The sequence below is a fragment of the Nelumbo lutea genome, chromosome 3 (genome assembly GCF_056320005.1).
Source record: "Nelumbo lutea isolate HS-2025 chromosome 3, American lotus-T2T, whole genome shotgun sequence".
NCBI classification, from domain to species: domain Eukaryota; kingdom Viridiplantae; phylum Streptophyta; class Magnoliopsida; order Proteales; family Nelumbonaceae; genus Nelumbo; species Nelumbo lutea.
The window spans coordinates 86,084,521-86,109,716 of record NC_142686.1 but is presented as its reverse complement, the minus strand read 5'-3'; the positions used below and the strand labels follow the sequence as shown (position 1 = coordinate 86,109,716).

Below are 25,196 nucleotides of genomic sequence, written 5' to 3'. Positions count from 1 at the left end.
CAATCCCGAAGAAGTATTTTAGGTGCCCCAAATCTTTAGTATTAAACTGGCTCTACAAGAAGGATTTCAAGGATGAGATTCCCTTCGTGTCACTCCCAGTGATAACAATATCGTCTACATATACAACAAGTAGAATGATGCCAAATGTGGACTGCTTATAGAAAGCAATATTTTTAGATTTGCACTTCCTCATCCCAAACCTCTCTATTGCCTGACTAAATTTTCCAAACCAAGCTCGAGGACTTTGTTTTAGTCCATATAGCGATTTTCGAAGATGACAAATTTTCCCAAACTCCCCCTGAGCAACAAACCCAGGTGGTTGCTCCATATAAACCTCCTCCTGAAGAATTCCATGCAGGAAAGCATTTTTAATATCAAGTTGGTAAAGTGGCCAATCATATGTAGTTGCCAGACAAATAAATAATCGAACTGAAGTCAATTTTGCCATAGGGGAGAAAGTATTAGACTAGTCCACTCCATATGTGCATAGCCTTTGGCCACCAGGCGAGGCACTAATCCATCAGAATTAGATTTGACTGCAAAGACCCACTTGCATCCAACCGCTTTTTTACCAGTAGGTAAATCGAATAGATCCCAAATACCATTCTCAGTCAAGGCATTCATTTCCTCAAGCATGGCGTCACGCCACCTAGGATGGGATAAAGCCTGGTGAACAGTTTTGGGAATCCCTACAGAATCAAGAAAGGCAACAAACGAATAAGAAGTAGAGGACAAACGATCATAGGTAACATAAGAGGAAATTGGATAAGTACATTGACGTTTACCTTTCTGAAGAGCAATAGGTAGATCAATATCACTGTGCATTGGATCCGATGACGAAGAAGAGACCGGTGTCGGACTTGTCACAGGAGGATTAGGTTGTTGAGAATGGACTTGAATAATAGGTAGTTTTGGTTGAGAAGGTGGTTGTGGGGGTATTGGAACAACACTAGTGTCTGGACTGGTGATATGATACACTAGTAGATCATCATCCTCTTGTGGACACACGTGTAGATGGAGCAGTAAAGAAAGGAAGATGTTCATGGAATGTAACATCAGCTGACACAAGATACCTGTTCAAGAGAGGAGAAAAACACCTGTACCTTTTTTGGAGATGAACGTATCCCAGGAAGACACATTTTAATGACTTGGGGTTCAATTTGGAAACCTGTGGACGAACATCACGAACAAAACAAGAACATCCAAAGATATGAGGTTCAATAGGAAACACAGATTTATTAGGAAACAAAATCTTATAAGGGATCTAATCATTTAGAACAGTGGAAGGCATGCAATTAATCAAAAAACACGCTGTAGAAACAACATTAGACCAAGATTGTTTAGGAACATGTGTTTGAAATAAAAGAAACCACAATTGGCAGCACTGAAACAACATTAGCCCATCATAAACACAGGAAAATAAACTTTTAACAACCAGCAAAGCCAATAAAACACACAAACAGAATCGGCAGCAGATGCAACACCCAAACAACAAGAAACCACAATTGGCAGCACTGAAATATCAACTGTATAAAAAAAAGAACAGAGAGGAAATACTTTCCTGATGGGCAAACAAACACCACAGGTGTAACACCGAGGCTGAGGCGATCGTCGGAAAAAAGACTGGTGAAGGTGGGTAGGTCGATCTGGGATTCCGCTTCCATTGGTAGGGGCGGTGAGATGCTGATGTCACTCAGAATGGGTGACCTAGAGATCGCAGTTGGTGCTCACTTGGGCAACGTAAAGAATTCAAAGCTGCTCACTTGGGCAGCAGAGGGAAGAAAACCAGAAATTAGTTTTAGACTGGAATTGGTGTCTCCAACTCTGATACCATGTGATAGAACAAGAATGGGAAGAAATTGATATCTTTCAATTGAGAAAATATTACATATATATACAGCCTTGTAGATACTAAAAAGGAAGAAAATAATACAGCTTTGCAGATACAAAAAAGGAAGAAAACCATACAGCCTTGTAGATACTAAAATAGGAAGAAAATCAAAGAAAGAATAATTCCTATAATCAAGCTATTCCTAATTGGGCTAATACTACATATTTACAGCCTATAATTTCGTAACAAGAACATTTTAATAGGAGGAAGATCATACGTTTTTTGATGCATCTTAGACCTGAATATGAGATCGTAAGGTCCAACATTCTTAGTAGTGACCCTCCTCCCACACTTGACACAGTTTTGGGGGAGCTTCTTAGGAATGAAAGTAGACTCATTACTTAATCGACCTTGAGGTCAAAATCTGATTCTAGAACAGAGACGGCCTTTCTGATAAACAAATCGAAGCCCTAGGACTTGTCCCGAGTACAGTGTTATGAATGCAAGGAATATGGACATGCTATCTCACACTGTTGGAAGAAAAATTTTTGTACCTATTGCAAGCAACATGGGCATATTATTCTGGAGTGTCCTACCTTGCCAGCAAAGGGGAATGGTTCAAGTTCTAAGAAGAGTCGTAAGGCTCTCCAAACAACAACTGAAGGTGTACAGTGTTATGAATGCAAGGAATATGGACATGTTATCTCACACTGTTGGAAGAAAAATTTTTGTACCTATTGCAAGCAACATGGGCATATTATTCTGGAGTGTCCTACCTTGCCAGCAAAGGGGAATGGTTCAAGTACTAAGAAGAGTCATAAGGCTCTCCAAACAACAACTGAAGGTGCAAATTTAAGGGGTACAACTTCAATAGGAGTGGATGAAAATTTTGGAGCTCTTACAGAAGAAAGAATGCAACAACTAGTATCCTCCGCTATTTCCTTTGCATTTTCAGCCATCGGTCTTTCGGGTGAGTCATCCTATTATTATTCCTCTCCTAGTCACTTATGGATGATTGATTTCGGGGCCTCTAACCATATGACAGGGGCACCCACTAGTCAGTTTGTTAAACCCAAATTTTTGAATAAATATATTATTACTGGTAATGGAGAAAATTTGGATATTATTGGATGTAATGATTTGTCTTTGACTACATATGTCAATTCTTGCGTTCATCTACTCAAAACTTTCTTTGTTCTTAAACTTACAACCATAGTTTTCAAGGTGACTAGGCGAGGCTAGGCAACCATGGGGCGCCCAGGCGCCTAGGCGGTATTTATGCTACAATATGTTTAAGAAGAAGAAGGAAGGAGCCCCTATTTTTTCGAAAAAAAAGCATTGAATCTGGGCTAGAAGAAGCAGCAACAACTTACCAATTGAAGCTCGAAGTTGGGCAAGATATGGAGTTGGAACTAGAAGCCTTTGGTTCTCCTCCCTCTTTAGTCGAGCAAAAACCCTTACAAGACAACAAATGAACAAAAGATCAGCTGTATTTTAAACAACCGAAAGACTGGTTGTATTTTAAGACCCTTAAATAGCCGATCGACAACAAATAAGCAAAAAAATCTTGTAAACAGTTGAAAGACCTGTTGTATTTTAAAACAACATAATAGTCAATAAAAATAAAAGAAATATTTCTTAAATTTATTTAGGCGCCCGCCTAAGTCTCTGGGCAGTCGCCTAATGTAAAACCACCTAGTCACTTAAAATTGCCTAGGTGCCTGCCTAGGCGTCGCCTTGACAACTATGCTTACAAAAAAATTGATCTTAGTCGGTCAGCTAGTTGAGGATAGTAATGTTGTTTCCTTTTCCCATGATGGCTATTTGATAAAGGACTAGTGCATTGGGAAGGTGAAAGGAAAGGGATATAGATTGGGTTGGCTATTTGCATTGGAATTTGAAGACACCGGAGCCTTCCTCCACATCTTGTTTGCTTACTACTACTAGTACTAAAGTTATTTGCAGAAATAATGTATGGCACTTGTGGCACAAGCGACTTGGTCACCCCTATGGAAATAAACTTGAGTCTTTGTTTCGTGATGGACTTTTGTCTTCTAAAGCTAATTTTTTAATACTGTTGATAAGGATTGCATTTCTTGTTGTTTGAATAAGAGCCATGTTTTACCTTTTCCTTCAGTTGTTGAACATGCTTACTTTCCTTTTAAACTAGTACATAATGATGTTTGATTGTCTCCAACTGTTTCTAGGTTGGGATATAAATATTTTGTTACATTTATCGATGACTGTACTTGCTTTACCTGGATATATTTTTTGAGGAACAAATTTGAAGTTTTTTCTACCTTTAGATCTTTCTTAACAAAGGTAAAAATCCAATTTGATGCAAACATTGGGGTTCTCCATTCAGACTTTGGGGGGTGAATACCTTGATAGAGACTTTCAAAATTTTTTGAGAGAATGGAATTCAATCTTAGAGATCTTGTCCTGGCACTCAACAACAAAATGGTGTGGCAAAGCACAAGAACAAACATATATTGAGCATAGTTTGGACCCTTCTTCATGATTCCCATGCTCCTACTTCATTTTGGGTAGCCAACACTACTATGTACCTTATTAACATTCATTCTTCATCTGCCTTGCTTAATACCTCAACTTTCCAAAGCTTGTTTCACGGTTCACCTGATTTTTTTTGCAGTTCATGTCTTTGGTTGTGTGTGTTTTGTTCACCTTCCACCACATTATGCACAAAGCTTACTCCCCAATTGGCAATGTGTGCTTTTGTGGGGTATAGCTTGATCATAAGAGCTTCCTTTGCTATGATCCTAAGTGTCATCGAGTTCATGTATCCCGCAATGTTATCTTTCTTAAGAACATTTCCTTTTTTGCTCACATTGTTAATTTGCCTGCTACTTCCATTTCGATTATGTGTTCTTTTGAATCTGCATGTTCTTCTAATTCACCTCCTATTCTAGAATTGCTTTGTGTCTATTTCAAGAAGAGGCTAGCTGCTCAGACTCCTATCGCTCTGCCCCCTTCATCACTAGAAGCTGATCCATCATCTCTAGCCATGAGTTTTTCTCTTAATCCTATAAGTACACCTACACCTATCCATGACCCTTAACCATCCTCTAATCCCCCTTTATGTCGTTCATCATGAGTTTCTCGCCCTCTTGACCGTTATGGTTTTCCTTCAAACCATAACTCCTTCTCTATTGTTTTGTCTGTCGCAAATATTACCACATCATACCAGAAGGCTGTGGCTGTCCCACATTGGAAAGAAGCCATTGATATTGAGCTCCAAGCTCTTATTGATAATGATACTTGGGACATGGTTCCTGTCCCTTCTGATGCCTCTCTAATTGGAAGCAAGTGGGTATATTTAATGAAACCTAATTTTGATGGGAGCCTTAATAGATACATGGCACGTTTGGTGGCCCAAGGGTATAAGTAGGAGTATGAGATAGATTATGATGAGACATTTTCCCTTGTAGTTAATATGACCACTGTTCGTTTGTTGATGGTTATATTTGCAATTAAACACTGGGAGATTCATCAGATGGATGTCAGGAATTCTTTCTTGCACGAGGACCTCAAGGAAACTATTTATATGAAGCCTTCACTAGGATACTATGATAATTCTCCCTTGGTGTGTTGACTTAAAAAGTCCTTGTATGGTCTTAAAGAAGCCCCCAAGGCTTAGTTTTGAGAAATTTCATTCAGTGATCACAGATGCAAGATTCACCCAGAGCTCTTTAGATTATTCATTGTTCATATCGAGACATCCCCAAGGAATTACATTATTACTTCTATATATGGATGACATTACTGTTAGGGTTTTTCCTCTTTGAAGCAACTTCTTAGTCAACCTTTCAAGATGAAGGACCTTGGTCATCTCACTTATTTCTTGGGGCTAGAAGTTGCTCACTCTTCCCGTTGGTATTTTGTTAATCAACACAAGTATGTGATGGACTTTGTGAAATCTGCAAACTTGAGTGATGACAAACAGGTTGACACACCTCTTGAGATGAATCTAAAACTTTCGAAGGATGATGGGGACCCCTTAGCAAATGCCACTCTTTATTGACAGCTTGTCGGTAGTCTGATCTACCTCACCATGACACGTCTAGATATCTCTTATGCTGTCCAGGTGGTCAGCCAGTTTGTCTCTTCTCCTCGACAACCGCACATGATTGCAGTCCTTCGTATTATCAGATGCATTCGTGGAACACTTTCACATGGCATTTTCTTTCTTGCATATCCTTCGCTTGGCTTATCCGCTTATGCAGATGCTGATTGGGTAGGATGCCTAGATACTAGACGCTCTACTACTGGTTGGTGTGTTTTTCTTGGTGACTATCTTATAATTTGGAAGTGTAAAAGGCAACCAACTGTTTCTAAGTCTTCTATCGAGGCCGAGTATTGGGCTATATCATCTGTCTGTAGTGAGATTATATGGCTAAGAGCCCTCCTTGATGATCTTGGCATCTCTAGTTCCTATTTATGTTGATAATATGGGTGTTATCAAGATTGCATCTAGGGGTGTCAATCGACTGGTTTTGGTTTGGATCCAATCCAATCAAAACCGTATCAAATTGGATTTGGATGGTCCATTAATTATTATTGGATTGGGCCAATCCAAAATAAATTGGTCTGTATTCTTGTTGGTTTGAATTAGATCTAAACCAAATTTCCAATAATCTGATCATGAGGAAAAACTCTTGTGCAATTTGAAATCAGTCAAAATCGGAAACAATATAAAATCACTTTTATGAAAGTACTTTTATGAAAGCACTTTTACGAAAACATTTTTTATAAAAGCACTTTTATGAAGGTAATTTTATGAAAAGTATTTTTACAACACATTTTAAAAATACTTTTACGAAAGCATTTTTACAAAAGTACTTTTATGAAAGCACTTTTACAAAACTAGTTTTATAAAAGCACTTTTACAAAATCACTTTAATAAAAGCACTTTTACAAAAGTACTTTTATGAACAAAGTGCTTTTACGAAGACACTTTTACAAAAGTGCTTTTATGAAGGCATTTTTATAAAAGTACTTTTACACAAAAGCACTTTTACAAAAAAAAATTATGGAAGTACTTTTACCAAAGCACTTTTATAGAAGTAAGAAGAAAAACAGTCTTTGAGAGAAAAGGACTGTTTAGAAAGATGCAAAAAGTCAAGAAAATAGCAGAAATAAGAATTCTAGAAGGGAGAAGATGAAGAAGAAGATGGCGACAATTAGGGTTCAGAGAGAGATTTTCGAACATAATCTCCTCTTACACTCTTAATTCTATTTTATTAAGTTAAACTTTGGTAATTTACAGAGAAGCCCTTAGTTGGGCAGAAAATTAAAAAGACATAACATAAGAAAGGATATGCCCAGATTAAGGCCCATTACAACAAAGAACATAAAAGATAAACAGCCTATGGGCCATTCGGCTCATCTTCTCTACACCCCCTCAAGCTGAGCATAGATGTCAATCATGCCAAGCTTGCCAGTATCATGCTGAAGTTTAGCCTTGGGAATGCCCTTGGTGAGGAAATTTGCTAATTGACCTTCAGAGGTGATGAAAGGTAGACACTTCACCAGAAGCCACTCTTTCTTGGATGAAGTGTCTGTCAACTTCAATTTGCTTAGTTCTGTCATGTTGCACTGTGTTGTGAGCATTGTTGATGACGGCCTGATTATTACAGTATAACATTATTGGCTTATCATGCTCAATAACCAGTTTCTCTATCAATGATTTAAGCCACAATAGTTCAGAAACTCCATGTGCCATGGCTCGGTATTCAGCTTCGGCTGAAGATCGATGAACAACAAATTGTTTCTTGCTTCTCCAAGAGACAATGTTACTAGCCACCAAGCTACAGTACCCAGAGGTAGATCTTCTGTCATCAATGTTTCCAGCGCAGTCAACATTTGTGTAGGCTTCAAGTTTCATATGGCCATGCTTGGCAAATAGAATTCCCTTTCCATGGGAGCCCTTCAAATAACACAGAATTCGCTCTGCTGCTGCCATATGAGTATCCCTAGGGACATGCATGAACTGACTGATGCAACTGATAGCATATGCAATGTCTGGCCGAGTCATGCATAGATAAAGAAGTTTTCCAAGTAGTCTCTGGATGACTCCCTTGTTCTCTAACAATATTCCATCTGAAGCAGAGAGTTTATGGCTCATATCGATAGGAGTAGCAACTGGTCTAGCACCCATTTTCCCTGTTTCAGTGAGCAAATCATGAACATACTTCCTCTGAGAGATAAGAATCCCATCCTTGTATCTAGCAACTTCTATGCCAAGAAAGTATCTCAATTCCCCTAGATCTTTGATCTCAAACTTTGTATGAAGGAAATATTTGAGATTATTAATTACAGAGACATCATTACTAGTCACAACAATATCATCAACATACACAATCAGGTAAACAACCAAGAATCCTCTCTTCTTCACAAAGAGTGTATGATCAGACTGTGTCTGTACATAGCCAAAGCTAACATGGGCAGCCTTAAACCTTTCAAACCATGCTTTAGGGGACTGTTTGAGTCCATAAAGATATCTCTTCAGCCTGCAGACATTTCCTTTCATATCTGTTTCATACATTCCTAGAGGAAGAGACATATAAATCTGCTCATGTAATTCTCCATTCAGAAAAGCATTCTTTACATCCAGTTGGTAAAGTGACTAGTCTGAGCGTGCAACCAAAGGTAGAAGAACTCTCATAGAAGTCATCTTGGCAATAGGGGCAAAGGTCTCTAAATAATCAATCCCATATGTCTGTGTATAGCCTGTTGCAACTAGCCTAGCCTTGTACCTTTCAATGGTGCCATCAACATGATATTTTATTGTAAAGACCCACTTACATCCTACTGAATCCTTCCCCTTAGGCAAATCAACCACTTCCCAAGTGTCATTCTTGTACAGGCATCAATTTTTGTTCTCATAACATCCCTCCATTCTGGAATATTAAGAGCTTTTGACACAGACCTGGGAATTGGGTTAGAGGCAACAGAAGAAAGGTAGGCAAAATATGAAGGAGAGAGCAATGGGGATATCAAGGTCTGGGAAGGATGGCACCAAAGGAGTTGTAACAGTACATGTTGTCTCATTTGTGACTGAAAGTGCATGAGGCTCATGTGTGGTAGGGGAAACAACCTGCTCATTTCTGGTTCTTTTCCTTTGATACATCCTGGGATTAAAAAGAGGGCGAGGAGGTAAAGGGGGAGGAATACAAACACTAGAATCAGAGTGAAGTGACTGATCCTCCCTTGATTCATTTGAAGGAGGAATCGACTCGTCAAAAGACTCAACTGGGACAGGAAGAGGAAGAGTAAACACCTGTGAGAAATCCTCTCCCTTTGGACAATGTCTCTCCAGAGAGGAACCATAAAAGGAAGAAAGCTCATCAAATGTGACATCCATTGAGACATATCGAGTGCCAGTTTTCGGATCAAAACAACAGTAACCCTTCTGTGTGGGGTAATAACCAAAGAAGATACACTTGTGGGCTTTTGGTTCAAATTTATGTCTTTGGACACTTGGAATATGTACATAACAAGTGCAGCCAAAGACATGAAGAGGAATAGGGAAAAGATCCTTGTCTGAATGAAGGCGGCTGAAGGGAGCCTTAAAACCTAAAACCCTAGATGGCAAACGGTTTATAAGGTAGGTGGCAGTGAGAACGGCATCTCCCCAAAACTTTGTAAGGACGTGTGAGGCAAATAGGATACTCCTTGCAACTTCAACAATATGTCTATTTTTCCTTTCAACAACTCCATTCTGTTCTAGGGTCCTAACACATGAGCTTTGATGAATAACCCCTAAATCAGTGAGATAGTAGGACAAGTTTTTCTCAAAATATTCTTTTGCATTGTCGGATTTGAAAATTTTAATCTTGGTATCAAACTGGGATAGGAAAAATTCATGGAATTGTCTCACAAGTTTGGAGTTTCATCACGGGATTTCATCAAAAACATCCAAATGAACCGGGAAAATTCATCAATGAACATGATAAAATATTTGTATCCACCCATAGAGGGTAAATGGTAGGGCCCCCACACATCAGAGTGCACACTATCAAAAGGAGAAGAAGATCTATTATTACTCAAAGGATAATTGTTTCTACAATGTTTTGACAGTTCACAAGACTCACAATGATGATTGGACAAACTAATTCCCTTAAACAGTTATGAGAATAATTGACTCAATGCAGAAAAAGAAAGATGACCCAAATGAAAATGACATAACATGATTCGACTGATAGACTCTATAGATGTAGACCCAAAAGCAGTTTTTCCGGGTTGTTCATGGCACTGTCCAGGAGTATCTAGCATGTATATTCCATTCGCCTCACAGCCACTCTCAATCACCTTCTGACACTCTAGATCCTGAAAAACACGATAGGAAGAAAAGAAGGTTACACAACAGTTTAATGATTTAGTTAAGGCTACTTACAGATAACATGTTTGTATGTAGTTTAGGTACATGAAGAGCAGAAGGAAGAACCAAGGAGTCTGTAGCCTTGATGGTTCCCTTGCCAGAGATATGGGTAAGAGAGCCATCGACTAGGGTGATTTTGTCACATCCAAGAAGTAAATCATATGAAACAAACAAAGTAGAAAGGATGGTCATATGATCAGAAGCACCAGAATCAATAATCCAAGGGATCCTACGATTACCTGAAATGGTTGCATGATTGGCAGAAGCCCATATACCTGAATGATCAAATGTAGAAGAGGTTGAGTTCTTTGAAGGGTTGGAAGAAGAGGTCACACCCTCTAGGTGACTAATCATCCTCCCAAACTTCTCAAATTCAGCCTTCATAGCAGCTAACTACACACTAGCCGACATCTCTTCAGTTTGGTACCTGTCACTATCTGAACCAGCAGCAACATTAGCTCTCCTTGCCCTTTTATTATCAGGCTTCTTCTGGAACCGAGGTGGTAGTAGCTCAGGATGCAATTTTCAGCACTTGTCTTTAGTGTGTTTTGGCCTTTACAGTATTCACAGACAATCTCTTTCTTCCCTGAGTTACTTGGAGTTCCTGCAGCCCCCTTTGGTTTCACTCCCATATTAGCAAAGTGATCATTAAGACGAGCTCCTTGGACCTGGACAAGTCTCCTGCTTTCTTCACTACTTACCAAGGCATATGCCTGAGACAGTGAGACACTATCCTTGGATAAAGTATTTTGTTTTATAATATCATACTCTGGATTTAGCCCTGTCAAGAACTCAAACACCCTATTTCTCTCAACCAGTTTTCTGTAGGTTTCCGCATCATTAGTGGTGTCCCAGGTTACAACCTCAAACAAATCTATTTCTTGCCATAAAAACTTCAGTGTTGAGAAGTATACAACTAATGGTTTCTCCCCCTGTTTTAAATTCTTCACATCACTTCTCAACTTGTAAGCTCTGGCCACATTTAATTTTTGGGAATAGGTTTCAGCAACACTATCCCAAATTTCCTTTGCTGAATTTATCCACAAATTGTGCTGACTAATCTGTGGCTGCATTGAGTTTACAAGCCACCCAATAACAGTATAATTTTCTTGCACCCACTTTTCATATGATGGGTCATCTTCCGAAGGAGCCTTTTTGCTCCTAGAGATAAAACCCCATTTGCCTCTACTACAAATATGAATCTTTACTCATTGTGACCAAGCCAGATAATTAGTTCCATCTAGCTTGACTGTGGTCACAGCCAGTAGAGAGTCAACAGAGGCTCCCGGAACCTGTCTGGATTCAACAACATGTTTGTTTTCAATGTCTGATGGGTTCATCTTCCTAAACACCTCAAAAAAGATTTCAAGTAACTTCAAAAAAAACCAAATGAAGACAGAACAAAAACTGTGTTGTGAGCCAACCTCTATGTAGCCGTACTAGAAATTTGTGTCACACCTGAAAGATGGGAGAAACAGAGAAAATTCATTTGCTCCTTGTAGACTTCATAGAACACCAAACCCCTTGATTCAATCTTCAAGAAGGAGAATAAGAAAGCCTTCAGTCACTGAGCGCCTAGGTCAAACTCCCTGTGGGGCCCACAATCAGATTTCTCTAGAAAATTAGGGTTTTGGGCAACACCCCTAAATCTGTCAAGGGGGCGACAAAGTCAGTCCTCTTCTCTCCAGAAACCACTAATAACTGGGCTGAAAAAGGTGTCTAACTATTCATACGATTCAGTTCTGCATACACACTGTGTATGGGAAAAAAAAGGTGAAAAAGAAAGAAAAAACGAGCCTACTCTAATACCAAGAAGAGAAACAGCCTTTGAGAGAAAAGTACTGTTTAGAAAGATGCAAAAAGTCAAAAGAAAATAGCAGAAATCAGAATTCTAGAAGGGAGAAGTTGAAGAAGAAGATGGCGGCAACTAGGGTTCTGAGAGAGAGATTTTCGAACATAATCTCATCTCTTACACCCTTAATTCTATTTTATTAAGTTAACTTTGGTAATTTACAGAGAAGCCCTTAGTTGGGCAGAAAATGAAAAAGACATAACATAAGAAAGGATAGGCCCAGATTAAGGCCTATTATAGCAAAGAACATAAAAGATAAAGAGCCTATGGGCCATTTGGCCCATCTTCTCTACAAAGTACTTTATAAAAGCACTTACGAAAGCACTTTTGGTAAACCACTTTTATGAAAGAACTTTTACATAAGCACTTTTACAAAAGTACTTTTATGAAAGCACTTTTATAAATGCACTTTTACGAAAGCACTTTTAAGAAAGTACTTTTATAAAAGTACATTTACAAAAGCACTTACAAAAGTACTTTTATAAGTCTATGGAAGTACTTTTCAAAAAGTGCTTTTACAAAAGCACTTTTCTAAAGTACTTTCAATAAAGTGCTTTTGTAAAAGCACCTACAAAAGTGCTTTTATATAATTTTTGATATTTAATTTGCTTTGGATTGGGTCCAATCCAATCCATTTACATTTTAATGGATTTAAATGGATTGGATTGGATTTGGTTTGTATTAGATTTGGATTGGATTGGGTCCAGTCCATTTATAAGTGGACTCACATTGGACTGGATCGAGTTGGACCAAGTCCATCTAATTGACACCTCTAGTTGCATCCAAACCTGTCTTCCATGAGCGAACCAAACATATAGAATTTGACTGCCACTTCATTAGAGATCAGTTTTCTGTTGGACACACATCTTTGCTGGTGTCTTCTGCCCTACAGCTTGCTGACTTATTCACGAATGCTACGACCCGTGCTCGCCACCAGTTTCTAGTTGACAAACTGATGCTCGTACCTTGGGATTAGGGGGGGTGTAGAGACTGTTTTATGTCTCTTACATCTTCTTTCCTTTATTGGCTCTTGGGACCACTCTTTTGTGTTGTAACTTATGTACACTATTTCTTTGTTTTATTCTTTCTTGTGAGAGAAAGGCACAACTGTTCTTTCCACAACCTTGTACTCTTTCTTATATAAGTTAATCATTCTGGGCATGTGACTAAGGTGAACACACCCTTTCATTTCCTAGTTCTTCTTCTCTGATTTGAACTGAGTTGACATTAAAACACCTACATAACAGTAAAGCCCTTATGACCTCCAACACTCTACCCAATTGGAAATTCATAAATAATTTTGTCTCTCTACTGCCAATGCGATCTTTGATTTTTTTACCATGTGCCTTCTTAATTAATGTTTTAACAATTCCTTGTTTTCTAAAATGTACTTGTTACCTGAAAAATCAAATAATATAGTATTATTTACTTGTCTTTGTTGTCTTTTACATTGATGTTTGATGTTCTCATGTTATTGTATTGGATTTTTAATATCCGTCTGTAAAGTAGTATATCCATTGGTTTTGTTTTTTGGAGGTTCTTTAGCAATGCTGATTACGGCACATCCCAGTTTTGATAAATGGGGTACATCCCCATGAAAAGACAAAAGATAACCCTATTAAAATACAAAGTGCATAGTAGTGCTTGTCTTTTTGAAGACATAACTTGTGGTCTATTCACTAGGAGTGCACTCTTTCTCAAAAATGGGATATGCTCTACTCACAATTATTCTTTCAGCCTTGTTTCTTTTTCTTTTCTTTTTTGCATTCTTTATACACCTTTCCTTGCTTGCACACTGATCTAACTTCTTCTTACAGGATGAACACCTAACTCCAGGCCAAAAGGTCTTACCACGCCACTCTGTAAGCAAGAGCCATGGTCAGCATTAAGGTTTTAATCTCAAGAACAAAGGTGCGTCCAACTTTTAAATGATGTTGGCTTATCATAAACTTGTTTAAAAAATTGAGATTATCTTACAGAAAAAATATATTCTAAGATGGGTGTTAAGCGTTGCTGATAAAAAAGAATTTGAGTGCTAAGCAGTATTGTGCCCAAGGCCCAAGCACACCTTATTTGGGCCAACTCTTGCTACCATCCCATTAAAGCCCATTTTCTATATACATGCTATATAATAATCACTTTTTCATAACTACTGATAAAAAAATAAATAATCAGTTGTTGTAATACTATCAGGTAGAAATTTTTATTTTTATTATTATTATATCTAGTAGTGAGGTTATTGTGGGAAAATGCACCCTTTTCTAGGTGAAGAAAGTTAATAATTCAGTATTTACTTAGAAATGTTACAATCAGAGAACTAGATGCCTATATTGTATTGGAAAAACTGACAACCAGCTATCTATGTGCTTATGAAACTGTTTTCCTAATCATTTATTATAAACAAATAAAATATTCTTAATATAAAAAACAAATAAAATAATCTCACAATTGATGACTTTTCTGCTTTGCACCTCCTGTAGAAGTTCATTCTTAATTCGGAAGGTATTTTCTGTAAATTTGTTGGTACACATTACCGGTTGATAGCATAAGATGTTAGGATAAGTTGTTGAAGAAATGCCATGTCTACTATTTAAGGGTTAAAACCTCGGGCAGTATATTCTATTTCTGTTAAGCTCCTTGCTGAGTATGGGGTACCACTTAGGTGTTCAAAGGCATTACTCTCAACATGATGCAGGGGAACCTATTAGAGATTCTATGATCCTACCCTTTTATTCCTACCTTGAGAAAATCTCCCTCTCGTTTAATCACAACTTGCAAAGCAACCATGGTTCTGTTGGGTTGGATGGGTGTTCTCAAGGATCAAATTTTCAGAACATATTGGCCCGTATCGGCCAGTATGTATCATATTGGGAGGGTGCCAATATCCAGTTTTTAGGGTACCTTTTTAAAAAGGGTTGTGTTAAATGGCAATAAACATTAAATGCAGCTTCCCTTTAAATTTTGAAAAAAGAAAAAATAAAGTGGAAGATTCAAAGTACTGATTATACCCCTTCTGCCTTATCAGGGTGTATAGATACTTTCAACCTTGAGTGTTCTTTGTCATAGAAAGCAAATTTGTATGGTTTTTTAGTATGGGCCTATTGGGGATGCTGATGCTACTAAAACCTGCCCTACTAACTGGTTCAAAAATTGCTAAAAGAATGAGACCTCCTTTGATGTTAGTTCTCAGAGAGTGAATGCAATCACATGGGTGCGGAGAGCAGGTTCTAGTTAATGGAGAGTTGCTCATTTCCTGAACAACATTAGAGATATTTTGAGTTCCTTTTTTCCTTGATGAGATAGATCCCCAGGGAATAAAATACCTTGGTTGGTGTTGTTAGATGAGGCTCAAAAAAACCCTATAGGTGTATCCTTATTCTTGTACCTCCCTTAAATATTAATAAAATTCTTTCAGTTACTCATAAAAGAACCTTGGTTGATGATTTAGGTAATGCGGCAGGGTCCTTTCTTCAGCAATATCTCTAGCCTCCCTAATTTTTGTTTTATTCTTGTTCATTCATCTCAAATTTGCATCTTTTGCTACCTATGAAAGGAGTAATACCTGGATCCAACCCAGTTTCCCATGTTCAAACAGAGCTTAAATGTGGCTAAGATGGCAACATATTTCTATTTGCTATAGCATTGGCCAGTCGACATTCTTTTCCATGACCCTTAGAGATGAGTGCTTTCAGAGATCAAGGGGGAAGATCATATTGGTATACTCAGGTTCTACTCTGTCAACTCCATTAAAACAAAGATGCAGCTTTGCTTCAGGGTTTGAATTACAGGAAATTATTGGCTAGTGCGAGGGTCCCTGCCTACTGCAATATTGTATTAGAGATGCTAAATCTTCGACTTCAAAATGTAACCATTTGTTCACTCAACCCCACTTTCATAGCCAGACAGTGAAATAGTGAAGGAACTGGATTTCTTTCTGCAACATTCCAAACACAACAGATAGAATTTAAAATTGTGGAAAATGACTTAATTTAGGTACTTATGGATGCTAGGCTTCTGCCATTGGTAAAGGCTTGATGATAGGTCTTAGGAATATATTTAGATAATCTTGTTTGATTCATTCTTCAAATTCAAGACTTTATGTATTGCCTTCTCTCCTGGTGCTTGGCTTTCTCAAAAATGCTTTGGGGGCAATATTCCTTCAAGGATTTAGGACTCATTTGGAGGATAGCTCATAAGAACATAACACATCTGACATGCTCTGAAGAAGGATACCATCTGCTAGAATTTCCAATAGAGGGTTCTTCCATTTTGGTGGCATTGGAAGGTATTCAGAGAGCTAAAGACATAAATATAAGGAAGCTGATCATCGAAGGGGACTCCAAGCTGGTGGTGGACTGGCTGAATGGAGTAAAAAATGGGATGTGGAGGTACAGCAATGAAAAGAGAAGATTCAAGTGTCTGACTAGAGACATGGAAGTTAAAGTAATTTGGGTTAAGAGATGTGCAGACTCCTTTGCTGACGGGTTATCAAAACATGTAATGTTTCTACTTTATTTGTTTGTTGTCGGGGGAGATAGGAGCTGTTATCTCCTCCCCTTGTACCCTTAAATTTTTAATGAAATCTTTTGTTACGATAAAAAAAATGAAGTGGCCTTGATACCATATATAAGCATCTCATTTCAGGGCTCTTTGCAGTGGTAATCCTTTTCAAGTATTAGTCCCAATAATCTCTTCAATACAAGGTATTTGGGTTAGAAGTGTAGGTAAAGCAATTTGGGTTAAAGTAATTTGGGTTAAGAGATGTGCAGACTCCTTTGCTGACGGGTTATCAAAACATGTAATGTTTGTACTTTATTTGTTTGTTGTTGGGGGAGATAGGAGCCATTATCTCCTCCCCTTGTACCCTTAAATTTTTAATGAAATCTTTTGTTACGATAAAAAAAATGAAGTGGCCTTGATACCATATATAAGCATCTCACTTCAGGGCTCTTTGCAGTGGTAATCCTTTTCAAGTATTAGTCCCAACAATCTCTTCAATACAGGGTATTTGGGTTAGAAGTGTAACTCAAAAGATAAAATACTTATGGATACTAGAGATCCTCCATGTCTGCATTTTATTTTTGCTTGAAGGTGAATTGGTAAACCATATATATTTTCATTAGTGTGTTGCCCTATCATTTGGAATCCATTCCTTGGCTTTGTTTGATGATTGATAGACTTATCTTGGGGATATTTGACCCTATATGGAACTTGTAGTATGTCCTCCATTAGAGGAGAGGAGATTAGTAGCAATATTTGTGGTTTCTCTTTTAGGAGAATGGAGGAATGAAATGTTTTATGTTATTTTTGAGATAAAAAAAGTTTGAACTGTTCAGGTAGCCATGGAGCTGGTAATAGATAGCCTGGTGTATGGATTTGTATCTCTGGTCCATCCCATTATATCTGTTCAGAGATATATTGTATTTGGTTGTATTTGTAATATTGATAAGTTATGGGGACCTATATGTATTTATGTTAGAAAAAGCGGTTTTTGATGAGATATATTGTATTTGTAATATTGATAAGTTATAGGGACCTATATGTAATTCTGATGTATTTTGGTCTTTTGCTTATTTAATCAAGTTGGTGTGCGAGATTAAGGAGTGAGGAAGTGTGTGTGTGAGAGAGAGAGAGAGAGAGAGTTGTATCTCTTGTTCTCATAGTGGATATATTTCCTCTCCTCATGAATGTAGGCTACCAAGCCAAACCACATTAAACTTTGGTGTTTCTCTATTTCTTCTTGTTTCCTCCTTGAGTTTCTATTCTATTTTATGTTTGTTGTCATGGTATCAGAGCTATTTTATGCTGTTTAAAAATATCTTATATTGAAAAGTCAATTGCCAAATGATGGTCTTGCTGTCTTGGCTATGCATGGCCTAAACTTTGGTGTTGTTTATTTAGTACTATGATCTTTTTTTTTTTTGATAATTGGAATGATTTTATAAAACAGCAATAGACAATATTACAAAGTCCTCAAGGGGAGGTACGAGTTGCAACCTCTCCGGGCTAGTTACGTACAGATTTCCACATTAATAACAACTTACATAGAAGCACAAAAAAGATCTTCCCTAGAAACTCCCTGTTTGGCTAAAGCATCAGCCAAAGAATTAGCAGACCTACTAACCCATTTTACCTCAACTCTCATATTACTGGTTAACCACTTTACTTTTTTGATGAGATCTTTGTACCACCTGAGAGTCCCCTTCAACTAGGAGATGCTCCACCCCAAGCTGGTTGGCGATCTGAATTCCTTGTACTGCAGCAAGGATTTCTGCCCTTGTGGAATCCCCCACTCCCACCGGTCCTGAGAATAGGGAAATTATGTTGCTGTCCTTATTTCTTAGGATACCTCCTATACCTGAAGGCCCGGGATTGCCTTGGCTACTTCCATCAAAGTTCAGCTTGATGACATCTTCCACAGGCGGAATCTATTTTGACAGAATTCTATCATTCTTTGTTGAAGTGTTAGCTATTACTAGCCAATTTCTCCACAAATCATCAAAGGAGAAGTCATCGAAGATATCCACAGTTTTCAGCCAATGGATTGTTCTTGTTAGGATACAATCCTTCATTTCATCTAACCCTCTTTCCTTCTCTAAGAAGATTCTTGCATTCCTTTCCTCCCAAAGAGTCCATAGAGTGGCTGCCCTGACACATTTCCACATGACCTTACCTCTTCTAGTGTGCCAAACAAAGACAGGTGGGCTGAATAACAAGCTTAAATCAGAAGGCAAAGACCACCTACCTCCAAATAAACAAAAGCTCCACCTCCATATAGCTGTAGCAAAGGAACAGGAGATCAGCAAGTGGACACAGTCCTCATGCTCGGCCTTACACAAGGAACACCAATTTAGGGAAAGACAAAGCGAGGGTCTCTTTTTCTGTAAGTTTTCCAAAGTATTGATCTATGATCATTGCTATGGTTAATATTGGTTGGATTGTAGGGAATTATAGTTGAAGCTGATTTTTGTGAAGTTAATGGATGCATAAGTTTGGCCTAGAGCAACCTTTGAGATCATCTAATGTGATGAATATCATTTTTTTCTAGACTTGCTAAATCACCAAATTGCTTTTAAGATTTGTGGCTTAGATTGATGTGTGATTCTTTGCATGTAATGAAATAGTAAATATCTGTATCTCGATGTTGTTACTTTTGTGTAGTTTTCTCCTCTAATAGTGTGAGCACCCAATTGATTTGGGGCTCACTTCATGGCTGAATTCTAATGGAGCCACCACCCATCAAGAAACAAACATGGAAGTGATGGGCCTCCCATGTTCAAGAAAGAATACATGACTCTCATTGTCTCTCACACCCAAATTATAGCTCTTCTAGGTACTTTATGGGGAGAGAGGGAAGGTGTTAGGCACCCTTTCCCATAAATGACATGTAGTACCAATTCCCCAAGAAAATGAACAAGGGACTAACAACTTGAAAACTTTTAGTCACTCCTATGATGAAATCTTCTTATACTAAGATGATGAGCAATTTGAGCACTTCAACCCACTAAAGCCCTTTCGAAAAGTTTAGTTGGAGCAAAGAGAGGTTGAGGTCTCCTTTCTTTTTTATCCAAAAAACATTCCTACAAGAGCAAGCTCCCTTCGAAAATTCTATGGTTGAAGCAAGGATGTAGGGAGGTCTCTTCTCAACTCCTTTTTATTCAACCTTAGACTTCCTAATTGCAAGCAAAATGGGTTGAATTGTTCAAGAATCCTATCATTCTTATGATAAAGTCATGCACTAGTGACTACCAAAAATACAAAATATAAAAATAAAAAATTATTCATTGAAATAAACATGTGAAATCTAGACGAAGATCAAACACCTTTTTTGTTATCAGTAACGAAGATCAAACACCTTGACGAATGGTTTCCTAAACCATCCCATGTAACTAAGACATACTTACAATGGTAATGAAGGAGACTAAAGCAAAATCAACCAAACATGATTCTAATATTCAAGCAAGAGATTGAAACACATATGTGCACTCAACCTAAGCAAAACCATATTTGGAAGCCAAGAAATTAGAAAATTTCAGCATTAGATTGATTCGAATTGAGTTCAAAAAGACAAGCAAAAACACATAACATGCATTCAAATCCGCGAACAAGCTATGGAACATATTTCCTACTTATAACCACAATGAAACTAATCTCATAATTGCATAGCATCACTCAACATCATGAAAAATCAAATGCAAGAGGTAGGTGAAACATTAGAATCCCAATCCATTCAAGAGAAGGGAAATACTTGGAATGAAAAGTAAAATGAGGCGAGAAACTTACCTCCTTGTGACCTTTGATCATATACGTTGTAGAATTGTAATGGGCTGAATTGGTGACTTCGAATTTGAGCAAATATAATGAGGAATTTTCTTCTCCCTCTAGCTTTGTTCCTCGGTCGAATCACACCTCTTCTTCTTCTTTATTCTTTCCATCTTTCTTTTTCATTTTCATAGCATGGCCAACTGTGAGAGATGAGAAAGTAGATGGATTCGGTTGGGATTGATGGAAGGGAAGAGAGGATGATGGGAGGTTTTTTTTTTTTTTTTTTTTTGAGTTCGGTAGTGGAGTGTGTGAAAGGGGTTAGAAGATGGGTTCAATTGAAAGTGAGATGGAGGAAGAAAATGATGGATGGTGAGAAAGAGGAAGGTTCAATGGTGTTCTTGGAAGGGAGAAGAGAGTTAGTGAAAGGGAGAAGGCTTATTTCCTTACCTTATTCGAAAATAGATGGGTGATAACCTTTCTTTTCTTTCTTCTACTTCTTTTCTATTATTTTCTTCTTTTTCTCTTTTCTCCTTCTTTGTCTTCTTGGCTGAATGAAGTTATTGTCTTTTTTTGGTTGGGGAAGATAGAGGATGGAGAGTATAAGTGAATATGATGATGGTTCAGGTGTGAGTGGAGTATAGAACGTGAGAGAGAGAGGATGTGGGAGATGGAGATTTCGGTTATGGTGGTGAGAATGGAAGGAGATGGAAGGGAGAGCTCGGTTCTATGGATAGAGGTTATAGTTGTAGAAGAAAATGGAGTGGGAAAGAAGAGGGGAAGAGCTTGAGAGGTGGTGGTTGTAGGCATGGTTTGGTGGTGGTTTCATGGAGGTGGGAGTTTCGGTCATGGGAGGTGTTGGTTGTGTTGGGGAAGATGAGTTGGAGAGGATAGATGAGGGTACTGTGTTGTCATTTTTTGGGTTGGTTAGTTCAGGTGTAGTTGTCTGGGTTTTTCTTTTTCTTTTGTTTTGTTCGGTTTTTGCTCTAAAACCAAATGAGAGGTGGGATTGATTCTTGTTTGATTCGGTTGGGGACAGTTTGGTTGGGTTATGATCGAATAAGTTGGGTTTAGCTAGGGTTTAGTTGGGTTTAATTATTGGGGGTTTTCCTCTAAAAAAGATGTAAGTGTTTGGAATTATTTGATTCCAATTGGATGGGTAGGATTTCTATAAGTTTTTCTCTCTTTTTTTTTCTTGTTTTAGATGAACCTAGACCTTCTCTTGTCTAGGTTCGACCCTCTCTTTCTTATTAAAGGCCTAGACAAGGCCACCTTGAAATACTCTCTTGTCCCCCTATTAATGGCCTTGAATGGAGTGGGTTTAAATTTAAATTTAAATTTGAATTGTGTTTGACCGAATTTTTGAGAAGGAATTAGAAGGGGCAGTTAGGGTTTTGATATTTAGGGTTTCGGGAGTGTTGGAATGAGAATAGGCTGATCCTAGGGTAGAGAAGATTTGTGGGTTTAAACCTAGGGTTAGGATTATTTCTAGGGTTAGTGGGGACTCTGGGTAATTTCAAAAAGGTGCAAGGACCTAAGTGAAAATTTGTAGGGAATTTTGGCAATAAAGTTACATGTCGAAGGAGGTGTGATGCGCAAAATCTAAGGGTTGGGATTAAGCTACGGGTGTTAGGGTTTATTTTGACTAATGAAATTGTACGGATTGGAATCATTGTAGATGGAGGGGTAAAATGGGAAATTATGCAACAAAACTTTTCATGGGGGTTATGGCATCCAAAAAAGATAACAATGGGGTTTGATAGTCTAAGGGGGGTGTCGGAGTGAAAATTCGTAAATCGAGCAATGAGAGCCATCGGATCGAGGTCTTTCTTGATGGAGGTGTAAAACAAACATTTTGGACCTAAAAAATGGAGGATGGTCGATCGGGATGCCTAGGAAGGTGACAATAGGGTCGGGATGCCTAGGAAGGTGACAATAGGGTTTGGGTGCCTTGGAGTGATGTGATGTAGGTCTTGAATTTGGATAGTTATGGCCAATGAAAACCCTTGATTTGGAGTCTGTGCATGAAGGTAGGGGTGTCAATAGTATTCGAAAATCTGATTTCGAATTCAATATTCGCCATAATTGAATTGAATTTGGATAATTCGAATATGTAATCGGTCGAATTCGGATATCCTATTCTTACTGAATAGTTAATCAGATTCGAATTCGGATGACTTGATTTGATTTGATAGATATCCAAATTCGATTGATTATTTAATTCATATATAATACTTAAAATATTTTATATAATTTATATATAATAATTAAGTTATATAAATAATTTATATATTTATATACTTTATATCAATAAAATATTTATTTTATATATTTATTAATTATCTAAAATAATTAATTAATCAAATCAAATATTCGAGTATTTAATCGGATTCGAATTCAGATATTAATTTTCAATATCTGTTGGATATCGAATCAAATTCGGATATCATATTTTCTAATCGGATTCGAATTCGGATATTGCTTGATTTGATTCGAATTCAATTCGTTTACACCCTACATGAACAAAAAAATGGGTATTTTTGGGTTTAAAATCTGATGGGAGGTCATTCGAGGAATTTAAGAAGGTTTGGTAGTCTTGGATGATGTATCTTGATGTAGATCTTGAAATGTGATGACTAATAAGTGTAGTCGATTTTGAATCTTTTTGCTTGAAGTTTAAAATGGATATTTTTGGGTCTTAAATTTGATGGGAGGTCAACTGAGGAATTTAGGGAGGTTTGGTAAGGTTTGAGACTTGGATCAATGTTTTAAAATGCGGAGGCGTGATGCGAGGGGCTCTACTACCTAGAGGTGTGAGGTGTGCATGAGGCGCGTAAGGCGTATGCCTCTAGTACGAGGCGCATGAAGCATATGCCTATAGCACACCTCATGAAAAAAGTGCATGAGGTGTATGCCTCAGAGGTGTCAGCACCTCTGGCATGTGCTTCAAGGCGTATTGGGAGCGCCTTCAGGCGTATGCCTTCCGCACCTTTTAAAACATTGTCTTGGATGATGGGCAGCGATGTAGATCTTGAAATAGGAGAGAGTGGTGGGCAATAAGGATGGCTGATTTGAAATCTTTGTGCATGAAGGGTAAGCCCCCCATTAGATTCTAGATCCAATAGTATCCATTTTACCCTTCATGCACAAAGTTTCCAAATCGGCTATCTTTGTTGGCCGCTACTCATCGAAACACATTATCCATGACTACCAAACCTTATCAAACCTTCTTAAACCCCTCAATTGACCTCCCATCAGATCCAAAAATACCCATTTTACCCTTCATGCACAAAGATTTCAAATCACGGGTTCTTATTGGCCGTAACTATCCAAATTTAAGAATTACATCATGGAATGCCCTTCGAGGTACCCATACCCTACTATCATAGTATCACCTTCCTAGACATCCTGATGGACCATCATTCATTTTTTAGACCCAAAATGTTGTTTTACCCCTCCATCAAGAAAGATCCCGATCCCATAATTTTCATTGCTCAATACACCAAATCACGATTTCTCACCTTGACACTCCTCCGAGACTATCAAACCCCATTATTACCTTTTTTGGATGCCATAGATTAGAACCCTAAGAATACTTTTGGTGCAAAAGTTCCCATTTTACCCCTTCATCCATGAATCCAATCCATGCAATTTCATTGGTCAAAGGAAACCCTAACACATTGTAGTTTAATCCTAACCCTTTGATCCTCTTGCACATCACACCCCTTGTGACTTGCAATAATTTTGTTGTAAAACCCCTCTCCGAATTTTCACTTAGGCCCTTGCATCATTTTGATATTAACTAGAGCCCCCCTAACCCTAGAGATAATCCTAGCCTAAGGTTTAAACCCACACACCTCCACCCTAGGATCGGCCCGTTCTCATTCAAACTCTCAAAAAAATTCGGTCAAACTCAATTAAAATTAAAATTTGAATTTAAATTTAAACCCCACTCCATTTTGGGCCATTAATAGGGAGGCAAGAGAAGAGAGTATTTCAAGGGGGCCTTGTTTAGGCCTTTAATAAGAAAGAAAGGGTTGAACCTAGACAAGAGAAGGTCTAGGTTTGTCCAGAACAAGAAAAATAAAAGAAAAAAGGAAAAAAGAGAGAAAAACTCTTAGAAATCCTACCCATCGAATTGGAATCAAACAATCTCAACCACCCATTCATCTTTCTTGAGAGAAAAGCCCTAATAATGAAACCCAACTAAATCTTGCCTAACTCTACTTATTTGGTCATAACCCAACCAAACCATGCCAACTGAACCAAGCTAGAACCAATCTCATCTCCCATTCGGTTGTAGATCAAAAACCAGAAAAAAACAAAAGAGAAAGAAAAAGCCTAGTAACTACAACTGAACCAAGCCAATCCAGAACAAACACCTCCCATGACCGAACTCACACCTCACGAAACCACCACCAAACCAGTCCTATAACCACTACCTCCTCTTCCATCTATCTAGCTCTTCCCTTCTTTTTCGCAACTCCATCTTCTTCCTCCAACAATCGTAAAGAATCGTGTTCTCCCTTCTATCTCCTTCCTCGTCAGCATAATTGAAATCTCCATCTCCCTTATCCTCTGTCTCTCACATTCTAGACTCCATGCAGACCTGAACCATTGCCATCTTCGCTTATCTTCTACATCCTCCATCTTCCCCAACCAAAAATAGGCAGGAACTACATTTGGCCAATAGGACAAAGGAGAAGAGAGACGAAGTAGAAAGAAGAAGAGAGAAGAAGAGGATAAGAAGAAAGGTTGTCACCTTATCCATTTTCGACTAAGAAAAGGAAATGAACCTTCTCCTTTTCAAGAACACCATTGATCCTTCATTCTTGTCATCCTTCATCTCA

The 25,196-nt window shown here is 38.1% G+C and overlaps 1 protein-coding gene across 3 annotated transcripts in view; it reads left to right on the top strand.

Moving 5' to 3' along the window:
- Window positions 1–25,196, top strand: part of LOC148866191 (IAP-like protein 1) — a 65,329-nt gene that overhangs the window by 30,712 nt on the left and 9,421 nt on the right. For all 3 annotated transcript variants that reach the window (XR_016109491.1, XR_016109490.1, XM_088975994.1), the window contains one exon: window positions 13,902–13,995. Coding sequence is in view for 1 of the 3 variants with exons in the window: in XM_088975994.1 (XP_088832120.1) it covers window positions 13,902–13,973 (72 nt within the window). In the remaining 2 variants the exon portion in view is untranslated. The remainder of the gene's footprint in view (window positions 1–13,901; window positions 13,996–25,196) is intronic.